At 50.1% G+C, this 16,522-nt stretch overlaps 1 protein-coding gene across 2 annotated transcripts in view; it reads left to right on the top strand.

The window, feature by feature from the left end:
• Positions 1-16,522, top strand: part of MYO5B (myosin VB) — an 81,799-nt gene that overhangs the window by 19,558 nt on the left and 45,719 nt on the right. For both annotated transcript variants that reach the window (XM_082075253.1, XM_082075252.1), the window contains exons 2-8: positions 106-216; positions 1,149-1,320; positions 4,235-4,379; positions 12,906-13,062; positions 13,186-13,329; positions 14,526-14,607; positions 15,518-15,625. In XM_082075253.1, the coding sequence (XP_081931379.1) occupies positions 106-216; positions 1,149-1,320; positions 4,235-4,379; positions 12,906-13,062; positions 13,186-13,329; positions 14,526-14,607; positions 15,518-15,625 (919 nt within the window). The remainder of the gene's footprint in view (positions 1-105; positions 217-1,148; positions 1,321-4,234; positions 4,380-12,905; positions 13,063-13,185; positions 13,330-14,525; positions 14,608-15,517; positions 15,626-16,522) is intronic.

The following is a 16,522-nucleotide window of genomic DNA, read 5'->3' as shown; positions in this document are numbered from 1 at the left end:
CCGCGGGTTCGGTTTTAAGACAGCGGCCAAAAAATCTCTTTCTGATTTAATTTCTAGATGTTTCCTTGCGTTTAATTCTTAATTTTGTTTTTTTCCTCTTTCCAGTACACCCGGGTTTGGATTCCTGACCCCGACGAAGTTTGGAGATCAGCAGAAATCATCAAGGATTACAAAGAGGGAGATAAAAGCCTCCATCTGAAACTCGAAGATGAAACTGTAAGCTTTTGCACGTCGTTATTCTTCTCATGAATTTCAAGCTTCAAATTAACGTGTGAAGAAGTCTGAACCGTCTCATATTTTTTAGGAAATATTTTTAAATGTGTTTTATTGCCTTAACGCTTCAGTGTTTCCCTGCCCTGACGCTTTCGTTTAAAATTAGGTTGTGAGAAAAGCCCTTGACCCCTCTCATATCTTTTCATCCCCTGGCAAAATTAGTCTGTGATACCAGAAATAGAACAAGGGCAAGTGTAGAGTCTTGAATGTGGGCAGGAACAGCCCCAGGTTCCAGTATAAGTTGGGGAATGAGGATGGATGGTGAGAAGATGCCCAGATGCCACCTCATTGTCCCATGGAAGCACCAGATTTGTTCTTGTAGGACCATGAATCACCATCCTGTGCTTCTGGGTGGGTCCCCACTCAGTAGCTCCATGGTTGGACCTGTTGGATTCACCATCCCGCATCTCTCAGTCATATCAATCTTTGAATGTATCTTTAATAATACGATGCAAACGTGATGCTCAGGAGTTGTACAAGAAGCTGCTACTTATTGTGGGTGCTCCCAGAGACCCCAGTTTGCTGCTTTTTCATATTAAACCCCACGCGGACCCAGGTTGTGTTGGGCTGAAAAGCTTTAGCGAAGGGGAAAAAAATCATGTACATCAGACGGAGATACCGAGCGTTCGTATCTTCGGGGGTTTTGAAGCTGTTGAAAGCCTTTTATTCCTGACAGCCAACATGCATTACCTGACTGTTTAGTGCTTCTCTTTTGTCCTTGTGCTTGAAATGCTTTGGGTTTTTATTTTTATGGTTTCTGGCCGTACTCCTGAATGAAAAGCCCATTTTGAAATATCACAAGAGATCCCCGCTCTATTTGCCGTTAAGACGTGAGACTGAGCACAAACTCTTGTTCCCCATGTGTCTCTCCTCAGCTCTACGAATATCCCATTGATCTCCAAGGAAACGAGCTGCCTTTCCTGCGCAATCCCGATATCCTGGTGGGAGAGAATGACCTGACGGCTCTGAGCTACCTCCACGAACCCGCCGTCCTCCACAACCTCAAAGTCAGGTTCCTGGAGTCCAACCACATCTACACGTACTGCGGTGAGTGTCCAGGCCATGTGTTGAGCTCCCGGTGAGCCGTGTCCACCTAGAAACCGCTCCCAACCACAAACCAGGGGCTGTGGCATGTGGAAAGTGTGAATTTGAGGCGGGTGGGAGACACCAGAGTGAGCCAACAAGCTTTAGATTGCCAAACTAGACGTGGCTTTTGAGGGTTAGTGCACTGAGAACCTCCAAGCTTGTTGTCCATGGATGTAAATCTTGGTGGCAACCTCTCAACAGATGAATCACAGAATCCGAGAATGTCAGGGGTTGGAAGGGCCCTGGAAAGCTCATCCAGTGCAATCCCCCCATGGAGCAGGAACACCCAGATGAGGTTCCACAGGAAGGTGTCCAGGCGGGTTGGAATGTCTGCAGAGAAGGAGACTCCACAACCCCCTGGGCAGCCTGGGCCAGGCTCTGCCACCCTCACCAGGAAGAAGTTTCTTCTCAAATTTAAGTGGAACCTCCTGTGTTCCAGTTTGAACCCATTGCCCCTTGTCCTATCACTGGTTGTCACCGAGAAGAGCCTGGCTCCATCCTCCTGACACTCCCCCTTTATAGATCTGTAAACATGAATGAGTCCCCCCTCAGTGTCCTCTTGTCCAGCTCCAGAGCCCCAGCTCCCTCAGCCTTTCCTCACACGGGAGATGCTCCACTCCCTGCAGCATCTTGGTGGCTGCGCTGGACTCTCTCCAGCAGTTCCCTGTCCTGCTGGAACTGAGGGGCCACAACTGGACACAAGATTCCAGGTGTGGTCTCCCCAGGGCAGAGCAGAGGGGCAGGAGAACCTCTCGGACCTACTGACCACCCCCTTCTAACCCAGCCCAGGTCCCATTGGCTTCCTGGCCACAAGGGCCCAGTGCTGGCTCATGGTCACCCTGCTGGCCCCAGGACCCCCAGGTCCCTTTCCCCTACACTGCTCTCTAAATGATGAGTTTGAGGCCAACTTTGGATGTGCTTGGCAGTCTGGAGAGGGAAAAAGTAGGACCTAGCAAAACACCGGAGAACAGCAGCGTGCCAGAAAGGTGCGATCCAACCCGTCCATAGCAGGTTTTTCTCCTGAAAGGCTGCAAAAAGACTTATTGCTTCCTTTTCTTGATTAATTTGGGGGTCTTCTTATATTCAAAAGAGAAGGAATGAGCTTGGGTTTGTCATTCCCAGGGAGGGTGGCTCGCCAAAACCATTCGAAACAGTGGGTTATCTATGAATAGATTGCAACCTAAAACAAAACAACCAAAAAAAGGCAATTCAGCCATTTTTATTCAGTGACCTTGGAGAGTATTGAATGTTGAACCCTCTGGCTGGCACTCAAGAAGACCTTGCTGGCTTCTCAAAGTGATGAGTTGGAAGATTTTGGTGAAACGCGTATTTTTGTGGCAGGTTAAGGCTGGCGCGTACGGCGATGATTAAGTGTCGCAATTTGGGTTGTTGAGGAAAAGCTTGGCAGGAGGAGATGACTCTTTAGAGTAGCATCCTTGAAATAAGTGCCCTCAGTGGCTGGTAATAGTGGCAATTTTCCTTTGAATTTGTAATTATCCATAATGTTTGACTGTTGACACAACTCGCAGCCTTTTGCAGCTGCGTGTGGGCTTGCAGTTTCATGCAAACTTGATTTTTGTCCAAAATCAGTGAGGTTGCCTCATCTGTGTGTATTTTCAACCCTTCTCTCAACTCGCTCCAGCACCTCAAGGCCTTTCTTGGTGTGAGGTGATCCCGCCACCCCTCTGGCCACCATTTTGAGCTCTGAGGTGATTCTGGTGCCCCTGGTGCCGCCATTTTGAGCCCTGAGGTGATTTTGGTGCCCCTGGTGCTGCCATTTTGAGCTCTGAGGTGATTCTGGTGCCCCTGGTGCTGCCATTTTGAGCCCTGAGGTGATTCTGGTACCCCTGGTACCACCATTTTGAGCCCTGAGGTGATTCTGTTACCCCTGGTACTACTATTTTGAGCCCTGAGGTGATTTGTGTGTCCCTGGTGCCGCCATTTTAAACCCTGAGGTGATTCTGGTGCCCCTTGTGCCGCCATTTTGAGCCCGAGGTGATTCTGGTGCTGCCAGCGCCACCATTTTAAACCCTGAGGTGATTCTGGTGCCCCCAGGGCTGCCATTTTGAGCTCTGAGGTGATTTTGGTGCCCCTGGTGCTGCCATTTGGAGCCCTGAGGTGATTCTGTTGCCCCTGGTACCACCATTTTGAGCCCTGAAGTGATTCTGGTGCCGCCATTTTGAGCCCTGAGGTGATTCCGGTGCCCAATTCAGCCAACCCCCCAGATCCTTTTCCACCAGGCACCTTTCCAAACCAGTTCTCCGGAGCAATAACAGTTTAAACCTGCAAAACCTGAAGGTTTTTGGAGGTGGAACCTTGTGGGCGTTTGTGTTTTGCGGGGTGCACGTCAGCTCCTGGCCTCGCTCAGCGTTCCAAGGAAAGACGCTTGAAAGCTTTAATTCAAGCTCTGGCATTTCTTCCCTGTGATTTATACATTTCATTTTGATTTGAGTACGTTCTTTGTTATGAGCTTTTACTCAAGAATGAAAGTCAGGGGAAAAGCCGGGATATTTGTTTGGGCCTGGCAGGGCTTTGATCGCGCAGGAATTGCTTTTCTGAAGTGATGGCTGTTTAGCTCTTCTTCTCACTCCCCTTGCAAAGCCTGGCTTTACATAATGGAGATTATTATATATTTACTTTCTCACCTGTTCCATTCACCTCCTGTGTAGCTGTACGGGAGCTTATATATCAAAGCACATCACTTTGAATGAGATGCTGAGATAAGAATTAAGAATCTTTCCCCAATCCCTTCTTATATTGTTTTTCTCCAAGCATTTTATTTCAAAAATCACTCAAAACAACCAACACAAGCCCTGAAAAGCCGCAAGTCTAACTCTGTGCTTACTTTGTAATGTATCTATTTCTCTTTCCGAAGGTATCGTGCTCGTTGCCATCAATCCCTACGAGCAGCTGCCCATCTACGAACAAGATGTCATCTACGCGTACAGTGGCCAAAACGTGGGCGATATGGACCCGCACATCTTCGCCGTGGCCGAGGAGGCCTACAAGCAGATGGCCAGGTGAGCCAAAAACTCAATGTTACCAGCGCGCCACGGTAGCGAAATTGCGGAACAGAGGACGAAACGTCTTAATTTTCGTAGCTGACAAGACACGGCGTTCTGGTGCGTTTTCACGGTGCCGCGTCTCCCCGTCTTGGTGCTCGTCTTCACCCGTGGGCGCTGGCGGGAGGTACAAAACTTGAGCCTCTTGTACGATGCAGAACTGCTTCACGCTGAAAGCTGTGGACATGGTCTATCTGGACTTCAGCAAAGCCTTTGCCACTGTCTCCCATAATCTACTCCTGCAAAAGCTGGGAGCCCATGGCTTGGGCAAGTGCACTCTCTGCTGGGTGAAGAACTGGCTGGAGGGCCGGGCCCAGAGAGTGCTGGGGAATGGGGCTGCATCCAGCTGGCGGCCGGTCACTAGTGGTGTCCCCAGGGGGCAGGGTTGGGGTCCACTCCTGTTGAACATCTTCATTGATGATTTAGATGAGGGGATTGAGACCATCATCAGCAAATTTGCTGCTGACACCAGGTTGGGAGGGAGTGTGGAGCTGCTGGAAGGCAGGAGGGCTCTGCAGAGGGATCTGGAGAGACTGGAACAATGGGCCCATTGCAATGGGCTGAAGTTCACCAAGGCCAAGTGGCGGGTGCTGCCCTTTGGCCACAACAACCCCCTGCAGCGCTCCAGGCTGGGCACAGAGTGGCTGGAGAGCAGCCAGGCAGAAAGGGACCTGGGGGGACTCATGGACAGGAAGCTCAACAGGAGCCACCAGTGTGCCCAGGTGGCCAAGAAGGCCAATGGGATCCCGTCCTGGATCCAAACCAGCGTGGGCAGCAGGACAAGGGCAGTGATCCTTCCCCTGTGCTCTGCATTGGGGAGGCCACCCCTGGAGTATTGTGTTCAGTGCTGGGCCCCTCAGCTCAGGAAAGAGATTGAAGTGCTGGAGCGGGGCCAGAGAAGAGCAACAAGACTGGGGAAGGGACTGGAACACAAGCCCTATGGGGAGAGGCTGAGGGAGCTGGGCTTGTTTAGTCTGGAGAAGAGGAGGCTTAGAGCTGAGCTCAGCACTCTCTAGAACTACCTGAAGGGCAGTTCTAGCCAGGTGGGGCTTGGTCTCTTCTCTCAGGCAGTCAGCAATAGGACAACAGGGCTTCAACTTAAATTGAGGCTGGAGATTAGAAAGCAATTCTGTGCAGAGAGAGTGGTCAGGCATTGGAATGGCTGCCCAGGGAGGTGCTGGACTCACCGGCCCTGGAGGTTTTTAAACTGAGATTGGCCATGGCACTTAGTGCCATGATCTAGTCAATGGGCTGGAGTTGGACCAAGGGTTGGACTGGATGATCTCTGAGGTCTTTTCCAACCCAGTCGATTCTGTGATTCCGTGAAATCACTTTAAGGTCAACTATTTCTAATTAATTCCGCGGTGTCGGCTGGTGAGACCGACAGGCTGGGCTGACGGGGATCTCCGCGGCCCTCACAAACTCAACGGGTTTGGCGCAACCGCCATTCAGACGGGGGATCTTTCTGTTGCCGCTTGGATGAGTTTCCTGGCAGAAATTCAAACCGCTCTGCAAATGTCATGTTTAATAGCTCCAAGGAAACCGCATTTCAGATAATTTAGGGAGATAAGCAGGCTGAACTCAGTTGTTCTATGATTTTTGAGTTAGGACGTGACCGGTAGATATTTGGAGATATTTATAGGTCCTTCAAATTGAAGTTTTCACCAGGTGAACGTGGTGTGAGTTTTCATTTGTGTTTCTTGTGTCGCCAAGGACAGATTTTGTTCTTACAAAAGAGAATTTGAGCGGAAGCTTCAAATTGTTGCACTGGGAATCATTTGATTATAGTTGTCTGGACTCCCACAGTGTGTTTAGATTTGCTTGTGGATAAACTGGTTATTTGTCCAGCCCCGGCTTTTAATGGCAAAAATAAGTGCTGAACCGTTTACCAAGGGTTTCAACCCATTTTCTGCCCCGTTTTGGTTGGAAGTGGCGATTTAAGATGCGTTTCTAATCCAAGATGAGCCAGAGTTCCTGACCAGTGTGGAACCGGCGCAAAACCATCACTTGTTTTGCTTTAAAATTATTATATTGTGTCTGGTACATTGTATAGATGGGGAATAAAACTCCAACCTGCAATCTCAGAAGGTCAAATTTACAATGGTATTGAGAGCAGGGAAACAATCTCTGGTGAACCTCTTGCCTTTTCTTTCTTTATTTATCTATATAAGTGTGTTTATGCATATAGAGGCTTATATACAGAAAAAAATAGTCATTCTAATTCCATTGCAAGTAGGCTTGAACTCGCAATATTGTGGTGAATGAATCGATTTAATTAGTCTTCAATCTTAGGTTAATTTTAGTTGACAAGAAAGTGTTTGAACATCGAGGGTCGTACCTTAATTCAGACACAGTGTTAGTTTTAAGATTAAATTTGTATAATTCCATGAACGCAAAACTAAGGAAAAAGATCAAATTAGGAATTCTGATCATTACAAGCCAACAGTAATTAATTGGAAGGATGAAAATTTCCGTCTTTTTGCCAAAAAAAGGTCAGAGCAGGTGATGCTTGTGGGCCCTTCCAACCTAGTATTTGATTCTATGATGGGCGCTGGTGCTTTTTACATCTTTGGGTGCTGCAGGAAGCGTTTGTACCCCTGAAATCCCAGTTAAAGCTTCGTGGTCAATGGGCAGAGTCCAGTTGAGGCCTGTATCCAGTGCAGGGCCTCAGGGGCAGTGCTGGGGCCGGGATTGTTCAATATATTCATCAAGGATTTGGCCGAGGGAATAGAGTGACTGTCAGCAAGTTTGCTGGTGACACCAAGCTGGGAGGAGTGGCTGACACGCCAGAGGCTGTGCTGCCATCAGAGACCTGGACAGGCTGGAGAGCTGGGCGGGAAAATGGAATGAAATAGAACAAGGGCAAGTGTAGAGTCTTGAATGTGGGCAGGAACAGCCCCAGGTTCCAGTGTAAGTTGGGGAATGAGCTGTTAGAGAGCAGCGTAGGGGAAAGGGACCTGGGGGTCCTGGGGCCAGCAGGGTGACCATGAGCCAGCACTGGGCCCTTGTGGCCAGGAAGCCAATGGGACCTGGGGTGGGTTAGAAGGGGGTGGTCAGTAGGTCCGAGAGGTTCTCCTGCCCCTCTGCTCTGCCCTGGGGAGACCACACCTGGAATCTTGTGTCCAGTTGTGGCCCCTCAGTTCCAGCAGGACAGGGAACTGCTGGAGAGAGTCCAGCGCAGCCACCAAGATGCTGCAGGGAGTGGAGCATCTCCCGGGTGAGGAAAGGCTGAGGGAGCTGGGGTTCTGGAGCTGGACAAGAGGACACTGAGGGGGGACTCATTCATGTTTCCAGATCTATAAAGGGTGAGTGTCAGGAGGATGGAGCCAGGCTCTTCTCAGTGACAACCAGTGGTAGGACAAGGGGTAATGGGTTCAAACTGGAACACAAGAGGTTCCACTTAAATTTGAGAAGAAACTTGTTCCTGGTGAGGGTGGCAGAGCCTGGCCCAGGCTGCCCAGGGGGGTTGTGGAGTCTCCTTCTGTGCAGACATTCCAACCCGCCTGGACACCTTCCTGTGGAACCTCATCTGGGTGTTCCTGCTCCATGGGGGGATTGCACTGGATGAGCTTTCCAGGGCCCTTCCAACCCCTGACACTCTGGCATTCTGTGAGAACACCCAGGCTGCCCCGCAGATCCAGCACAAATTCTGCTTTGCTTCTCGGTTTTCTCTGCGGAACAAAAGCTCCCTTGTGTGTCCCAGTCGCGGCGGTGGCTCCGATTCCCTCCCGTGTCATCGCTTTGGGCAGGAGCCCAGAGTTCTACCAAAATATTCCCCTCGCAACTTGATTTCTCTCCATAAAAACATCACAGCAGTTGCTGCCACTTCTGTGGAGACGATCAAAATTTGGATGTAACTTTGCGACCTCCTGTTAGAAAAATCACAGCTGAAGTGCTCAAATAGGGAATATTTTTGTGCGGCTTTTCTATCTTTGGCTCCATCTCTTGATTTTGTACCCGTTAGGTTCATTCTGCACACAAGCCAGGACTTTAAAACCCTCCTAAGAAGTGGGTGAAATGCTGCGGTTTATATTCGCTTGCACATCCTTCAGGGCGATGCTTTGTGATGTCCACAAAGTTGTCGTGTCACCGGAGTCGTAATAGGAGGGGTGAAAGCTTTAACGCCAAATATAATTAAACATTCAGGATGGTGTTGACGAGCATCGTAATTACATGGGAGCACAAAGCCCTTGTCCACCTCCCAGCTGCTGCTTGTTGTCCCGTGTCCTCACTGAATTTCCTGAGACCTCGAGGTGGAGAATTTGGTCCTAGTGCTTTCTGAAAATCTGGGGTTTTCCTTATGTATATCAACCGTAATTAATTAGATGGTAGCGCAGGAGTTTTAAAAGCACCGGTGGCTGATGATGGTTGAGGTGGTGAAGGACCTCAGCGCTGGGGAGGCCAAACCTCGAATCGTGGGGGCAGTTTTGGGCCATTCACCTCAGGGCTCAAAATGGCGGCACCAGAATCACCTCAGGGCTCAAAATGGTGGCCCTGGGGGCACCAGAATCACCTTAGGGCTCAAAATGGTGGTACCAGAGGCACCAGAATCACCTCAGGGCTCAAAAAGGCGGCACCAGGGGCACCAGAATCACCTCAGGGCTCAAAATGGCTGCCCTGGGGGCACCAGAATCACCTCAGGGCTCAAAATGGCGGCACCAGAATCACCTCAGAGCTCAAAATGGCGGCCCTGGGGGCACCAGAATCACCTCAGGGCTCAAAATGGTGGCCAGAGGGGTGGCGGGATCACCTCCCAAGAAAGGCCTTGAGGTGCTGGAGCGAGTGGAGAGAAGGGAACGGAGCTGGGGAAGGGGCTGGAGCACAAGTGTGATGGGAGCGGCTGAGGGACCTGGGGGGTTCAGCTGGAGAACAGGAGCTGAGGGGACACAGGGACACAAAGAAACGGCCTCAAGTTGCGCCAGGGGAGGTTGAGGTTGGATGTGGGGAACAATTTCTTGCCCAAAGGGCTGTGGGGCATTGGAACAGGCTGCCCAGGGCAGTGCTGGAGTCACCATCCCTGGAGGGGTTGGAAATACACACAGATGAGGTTCTTAGTGACATCGGTCCGTGCCAGGGGTGGGTTAATGGTTGGACTTGATCTTGAGGGTCTTTTTCCAAACATAACAATTATATGATTCTTTTACCCTCTTCCTGGGCCTGCCATGGGGTGGAAGAACAACAACCTTGTCCTCCTGGTGCCTGCAGAGCTCAACTCCTGGGGTTGCAAGCGTGTGGAGCAGAAAACCACTGTGATCCTTACCCTGGGCGATCTTTTTTGGGAGGATGCCATCTCCATTTTCAGGGCCGCCGAGCTCTACATCCGCTTGGGTGGGAGCCGGCGACGCTCGGGTGTGCGATCCCAGCGCCAAAAAGAGCATCAGGGTACCAGAGAACCGCTAAAATTGGCCGGGCGCGTGTTTTGCTCTCGTTAAAACCAGCACTCAAAAGAATCGCTGACCTCATTTTAGCGCGGCCGAGGACTTTGTGTTCTTCCCTAGAGCATAAATCCCGGGAGAAGCTCGTCCTTCCCGCCGGCCCTTGGGATCTGGTGGAAAGATTGGAGACAGCTCAGCATTTTGTAGGAACTTTGTGTACGCAGGGTTTTCTTTGCTTGTTGAAGGGGCTTTTCCAGGCGACGGCACAAAACCATCAGGTGGGGGAAGTAATTTAATGAGCTGGGAGCAGTGGGACTCCCACCGCTCTTGTAGGAGTAACTGGTTTGCTGGAGTGTCGCGTAAAAGCGCCGTGACCTCCGCGAAGACGTTTGAATTTGCGCCGTGGTATTTGATCTCAACATTAGACGCATCAGATGGATATTCATATTAATGAGGTAGCTGCAGAAATAAGGTTAATTTGCACGTTACCTGCTCTTCGAGCATCACACCGCGTGCTCATCCTTTCCCGTTTGGGGCAGAACTGGTACTTTTATGCTTTTTCGCAGCAATTGAGCGACTCAAACCCATATTTTCCCTCTGGCTCTTTGCTAAAACCCAGGTGTGTGTCAGCAAATCGTCTCCGAAGCTGCGCAGGGTGAACCCCGGGGGGTTTGTCACCCCGATGCATCATCTCACGTAAGACCCGGGATGGGCCGTGTGTGATCTAACGTCCCCCCCGCAACATTTGGGTGACGTTACACCAGCTTTTGATGTTGCCGGAATGGGATATTGCGGATAAATAATAGCACTGGAAAAGCCGTCAATATGTTGCTGCTGACTTTGGCACTGATGGTAATTAAATTATTGCCGTTTTGTGTATCGCTAACACCGTGGTGTAATAGCTACGCTCATTTTTAACCTCCACAATTGTATTAGAGCCTATTGTGCATCGAGGCTTTATGGGTCTTTTAGTTACGGTCAGGCTAAATTCAAACTACAATACTTAAAGCATTTTTAATCTTCAGCTTGCTTTATGGACACTAATCCTCTGAGCATCCCCAAAGAAGTAGGTTAAATATGATTTTCGTGGTGGAAATGCAGGGAGACTCATCGACTCGCTCCGCGACGTGGAGAATTAGTGTCAGATCCGGGATTAGAGCTGGAGCAACCCTGGAGAAGCTTAGAAACAGGTATTACTGCTTGAAAAAAACACATTGAAATAGCAAAATGAAGGAAAACACTCAGAATTTACAGTCTATAAATTATATCCAGATGCCACCGTTATTTGCAACCCTCAGCTTTCATGGAATCATAGAATAATTTTGGTTGGAAAAGACCTTTATGATCATCGAGTCCAACCATTAACCCAACACTATCGCTAAACCACATCCCTAAAATCCTCATCTCCGCGTCCTTTAAACTTTGCGCCTTTTAAACTTTTGGGGCTGCCATTGGCCCTCCTGGACTTGGTTCTGGTTTGGATTTCTGCACCTTGGTGCTTTTCTAAGTATCTCTGATGGACGGAGGTTGTAGTTTGGGTCATTATATTAATTTTCCAGGCTGTGGCTCATCTTGGTTGTCCATGAAGATGATCACTGCAGAGGTGAAACTTCTCCCCTATTTAATAGATAAATGATGCTAAATCACTGGTGTCGCCCGTCCTGGGAACTGCTGCTAAGGGTTTATTTAACATACTTGGGGTTTTGGTGCGTAGTCTTAGTTTCTTTGGAGCTAGAATTGGTTTTTCTCTGTTGGGTTCATGTGTCTGGTGGGTCGTGCTACAAAAACAGCTTTAACACCCCCGAGCGGCACTGGGGAGGCCAAACCTCGAATCCTGGGAGCAGCTTTGAGCCCCTCACCTCAGGGCTCAAAATGGTGGCACCAGAATCACCTCAGGGCTCAAAATGGTGGTACCAGGGGCACCAGAGTCACCTCAGGGCTCGAAATGGCGGCCCCAGAATCACCTCAGGGCTCAAAATGGCGGCCCCAGAATCACCTCAGGGCTCAAAATGGCGGCACCAGAATCACCTCAGGGCTCAAAATGGCGGCACCAGGGGCACCAGAATCACCTCAGGGCTCGAAGTGGCGGCTCCAGGGGCAACAGAATCACCTCAGGGCTCGAAATGGCGGCACCAGAATCACCTCATGTCTCAAAATGGCGGCCAGAGGGGTGGCGGGATCACCTCCCAAGAAAGGCCTTGAGGTGCTGGAGCGAGTGGAGAGAAGGGAACGGAGCTGGGGAAGGGGCTGGAGCACAAGTGTGATGGGAGCGGCTGAGGGACCTGGGGGGTTCAGCTGGAGAACAGGAGCTGAGGGGACACAGGGACACAAAGAAACGTGCAGATGCGGGGAGATCGTGTGTTAATATTGTACAAAACGTGCATAAAGATCCATCTTTTAAACAAAGCCTGAGTACAGGTTGGTTTGGCCAGAGTCTTGGCAGGAGCAGTTGTGTCCTTTAAATCCATTATATTTTTCCTTTGTGTTATTTTTGTCAAAGTTTTAACCAGATGTATGAAAATACTTCTATAATTCCCCAGGGAATCAAACGAATTCTGCTGTTCCTAATTTTATGGTGCTTGATTTCACAATTTCAATAGTTTTTCATGTATGTGGAGCTCAGAGGAACCTTCCTGGGTATTTATGTTCTAATAGCTCAGCAATAAGGCTACTTGAGTGAGTTTTGCACCTAATTGCCCGTGCTTCATTAAGCAATAGCTAAAATGCTTGAGTGAAGGCATTGGAGGGAGGTTAAATATATAATATTAGAGCTGAAATTCAGCCAATGATTGTTAATAGTTCTTTAGATGAATGTCAAGCAGCATATTGTGACGTTATAAGGTGGATGGACGGTCAGACCATCCTTTAGATTTTAATTAACGTTAAGCACAATTGTGCATTATTCACCATTGGACTCAATGATCTTGAGGGTCGTTTCGAACCAAAATAATGATTAGTTTGGTAAAATCCAGAATAAATCCGGCACCCGGGTGGTGAGAAGACGAGAGAGACGCAGCCGCGTGAAGATGGAAGATGGTTGCGTGATGCAAACAGACTATTAACAAGCAAATTAACGAGGTTAATAAGCTTCTTTTCTCTGCCGCCACAGGGATGAGAAGAACCAATCCATCATCGTCAGCGGGGAATCGGGTGCGGGGAAGACGGTTTCTGCCAAATACGCCATGCGCTTCTTCGCAACCGTGGGCGGCTCTGCCAGCGACACCAACATCGAAGCCAAAGTCCTTGCGTCGAGCCCAATTATGGAGGTAAAACCCACGTGTCCTTCTTGTTGCGGTCACTGTGTGTCCCCAGAAGTGACTAAAACAGCTTGAACTTCGTCTGCTTGACGAAGAAATGAAACATCAACCTTTCATCTTGTTTTTACGCAGGCAATTGGAAACGCCAAAACAACCAGGAACGACAACAGCAGCCGCTTTGGGAAATACATTCAGATCGGCTTCGATAAAAGATACCACATCATCGGTGCCAACATGAGGACGTATCTGCTGGAAAAATCCCGGGTTGTTTTCCAGGTGAGTTGGTCTGTCTTTTGGATCCTGTGGTATTGATTTCCGTGGATTAGGGCAAGGGTGGCACCTCCTTTTTCCCATGTACCACAAGGTCCCCACCTTCTTGGTGGCACTGAGGAGGCTGCGATGATGGGAATCACAGAATCCCAGAATGTCAGGGGTTGGAAGGGACCTGGAAAGCTCATCCAGTGCAATCCCCCCATGGAGCAGGAACACCCAGATGAGGTTCCACAGGAAGGTGTCCAGGCGGGTTGGAATGTCTGCAGAGAAGGAGACTCCACAACCCCCCTGGGCAGCCTGGGCCAGGCTCTGCCACCCTCACCAGGAAGAAGTTTCTTCTCAAATTTAAGTGGAACCTCTTGTGTTCCAGTTTGCACCCATTGCCCCTTGTCCTATCACTGGTTGTCACCCAGAAGAGCCTGGCTCCATCCTCCTGACACTCCCCCTTTATAGATCTGTAAACATGACTGAGTCCCCCCTCAGTGTCCTCTTGTCCAGCTCCAGAGCCCCAGCTCCCTCAGTCTTTCCTCACACGGGAGATGCTCCACTCCCTTCAGCATCTTGGTGGCTGCGCTGGACTCTCTCCAGCAGTTCCCTGTCCTGCTGGAACTGAGGGGCCACAACTGGACACAAGATTCCAGGTGTGGTCTCCCCAGGGCAGAGCAGAGGGGCAGGAGAACCTCTCTGACCTACTGACCACCCCCTTCTAACCCACCCCAGGTCCCATTGGCTTCCTGGCCACAAGGGCCCAGTGCTGGCTCATGGTCACCCTGCTGGCCCCAGGACCCCCAGGTCCCTTTCCCCTACGCTGCTCTCTAACAGCTCATTCCCCAACTGACACTGGAACCTGGGGCTGTTCCTGCCCACATTCAAGACTCTACACTTGCCCTTGTTCTATTTCATTCCATTTTCCCGCCCAACTCTCCAGCCTGTCCAGGTCTCTGATGGCAGCACAGCCTCTGGCGTGTCAGCCACTCCTCCCAGCTTGGTGTCACCAGCAAACTTGCTGACAGTCACTCTATTCCCTCGGCCAAATCCTTGATGAATATAATGAACAGTCCCGGCCCCAGCACTGCCCCTGAGGCCCTGCACTGGATACAGGATCAACTGGACTCTGCCCATTGACCACGCGGGTGGTCAGGATGGGAGCACAGCCATAACCTCTTCTCACCCCTGAATTTACTGTTTTCCCCCCGCAGGCAGAGGACGAGCGCAACTACCACATCTTCTACCAGCTTTGCGCCTCAGCGAGTCTTCCGGAGTTCAAAGACCTCGGCCTAAGTACGTGGTTCTACCTCCCTCGCGTATCCACAAAACGCAACGACGCCGAAAAGTGATTTGCTCCGAAATTCGAGATGTTTGACTTTGGTGCAGGGAATTAATAGGTCGGGGGGGTTTTCCGTGAGTGCAGACGTGCACAATTCTTTAGCATTTCTTTATTTCAAGGGATTTTTAATGACTGATTTCGCACCAGACTTATCAGCCCATATATTGAGATGAGTAGTCAAACCTCAAATTTAACTCCTGTGAGCTGTACCAATCAACCTTTTCTACCTGTTTTTGTCCAAAACTAAGAGTATCTTGCTATAAAACCCCACTTTTTATGAGGCAGAGAGCAGCATTCTATTTTATTATATTTTTCCACATCAAAAGCAAGAGCTGTTGCTTTTCCTTTGTGTCTTGCACACACAAATAATTATTGTTACTCTTTTTTCACCGCGAATCAAAGGGGGTTGTGGTCATTAAAATCATTAACACCACATGTTCCATCATTAGCTGGGTGAATTTCTATTGTGCTGGGGAAACCGGGACGGTCATCAGCATTTTCCGCCCCTTGTTCCCGAGTTACCGAAACCTCCGCGTCCCGGCGCTTTTTGTGCCAAAAAGAATTCAATGTTTTTCTTACAACCTGAAATTACATCTAATGCAAAAACCCACGGGAGGGCTGGGAAGGGGTGGGGACCTTCTGGTGACAACGAGTCGAAAACTAAGCGCAGATTGCAGTGATTTTAAAGGTTACCAGCAGGAACACACGGTAGACTGGCCTCAAATTAAGCCTTGGTTTATGAACAAGGGGATTGCGGTTCTAAATCCCGCGGTCTCTCCTTGTTGCATCTGCGTTTCAAACGCCCCTCGCTCTTCAAATCTGCTGTTTGTCGCTGATGTATTTCTTCTCGTTCTCCTCTCCCAGCGTGCGCCGAAGACTTTTTCTACACGTCTCAGGGAGGCGACACGTCCATCGACGGCGTGGACGACGCCGACGACTTGGAGAAAACCAGGCACGCCTTCACCCTGCTTGGTAAGCGCTTGGAAAAGCCTCTTGCAAGTGATTTTTGGCTGAATTCTGCAGCTATCCTGTAATACTAAGTGCTAAAAACCCACCTTCCTGCTGAGCTAGTTGGCTTTACCTTGTTCTTTAGTAGCGGTAGAAGTTTTTCTTGTGGACCAACCTTTTGTGAAGACGTAACGAGGTGGATGGATGGTGGCAGAGTGGTGGATGTGGTCTGCTTGGACTTGAGTGAGGCATCTGACACAGTGTCCCCCAGCATCCTCCCAGCTGAACTGAGGGAGTGCGGCTGGATGAGCGGGGAGTGAGGTGGAGTGTGAGCTGGCTGAAGGGAAGAAGCCAGAGAGTCGTGGTCAATGGGCAGAGTCCAGTTGATCCTGTATCCAGTGCAGGGCCTCAGGGGCAGTGCTGGGGCCGGGACTGTTCAATATATTCATCAAGGATTTGGCCGAGGGAATAGAGTGACTGTCAGCAAGTTTGCTGGTGACACCAAGCTGGGAGGAGTGGCTGACACGCCAGAGGCTGTGCTGCCATCAGAGACCTGGACAGGCTGGAGAGCTGGGCGGGAAAATGGAATGAAATAGAACAAGGGCAAGTGTAGAGTCTTGAATGTGGGCAGGAACAGCCCCAGGTTCCAGTGTAAGTTGGGGAATGAGCTGTTAGAGAGCAGCGTAGGGGAAAGGGAGCTGGGGGTCCTGGGGCCAGCAGGGTGACCATGAGCCAGCACTGGGCCCTTGTGGCCAGGAAGCCAATGGGACCTGGGGTGGGTTAGAAGGGGGTGGTCAGTAGGTCCGAGAGGTTCTCCTGCCCCTCTGCTCTGCCCTGGGGAGACCACACCTGGAATCTTGTGTCCAGTTGTGGCCCCTCAGTTCCAGCAGGACAGGGAACTGCTGGAGAGAGTCCAGCGCA

The sequence above is a fragment of the Streptopelia decaocto genome (assembly GCF_964273445.1).
Source record: "Streptopelia decaocto genome assembly, chromosome: Z".
NCBI lineage: Eukaryota > Metazoa > Chordata > Aves > Columbiformes > Columbidae > Streptopelia > Streptopelia decaocto.
This window is presented reverse-complemented; position numbering and strand designations above follow the sequence as displayed.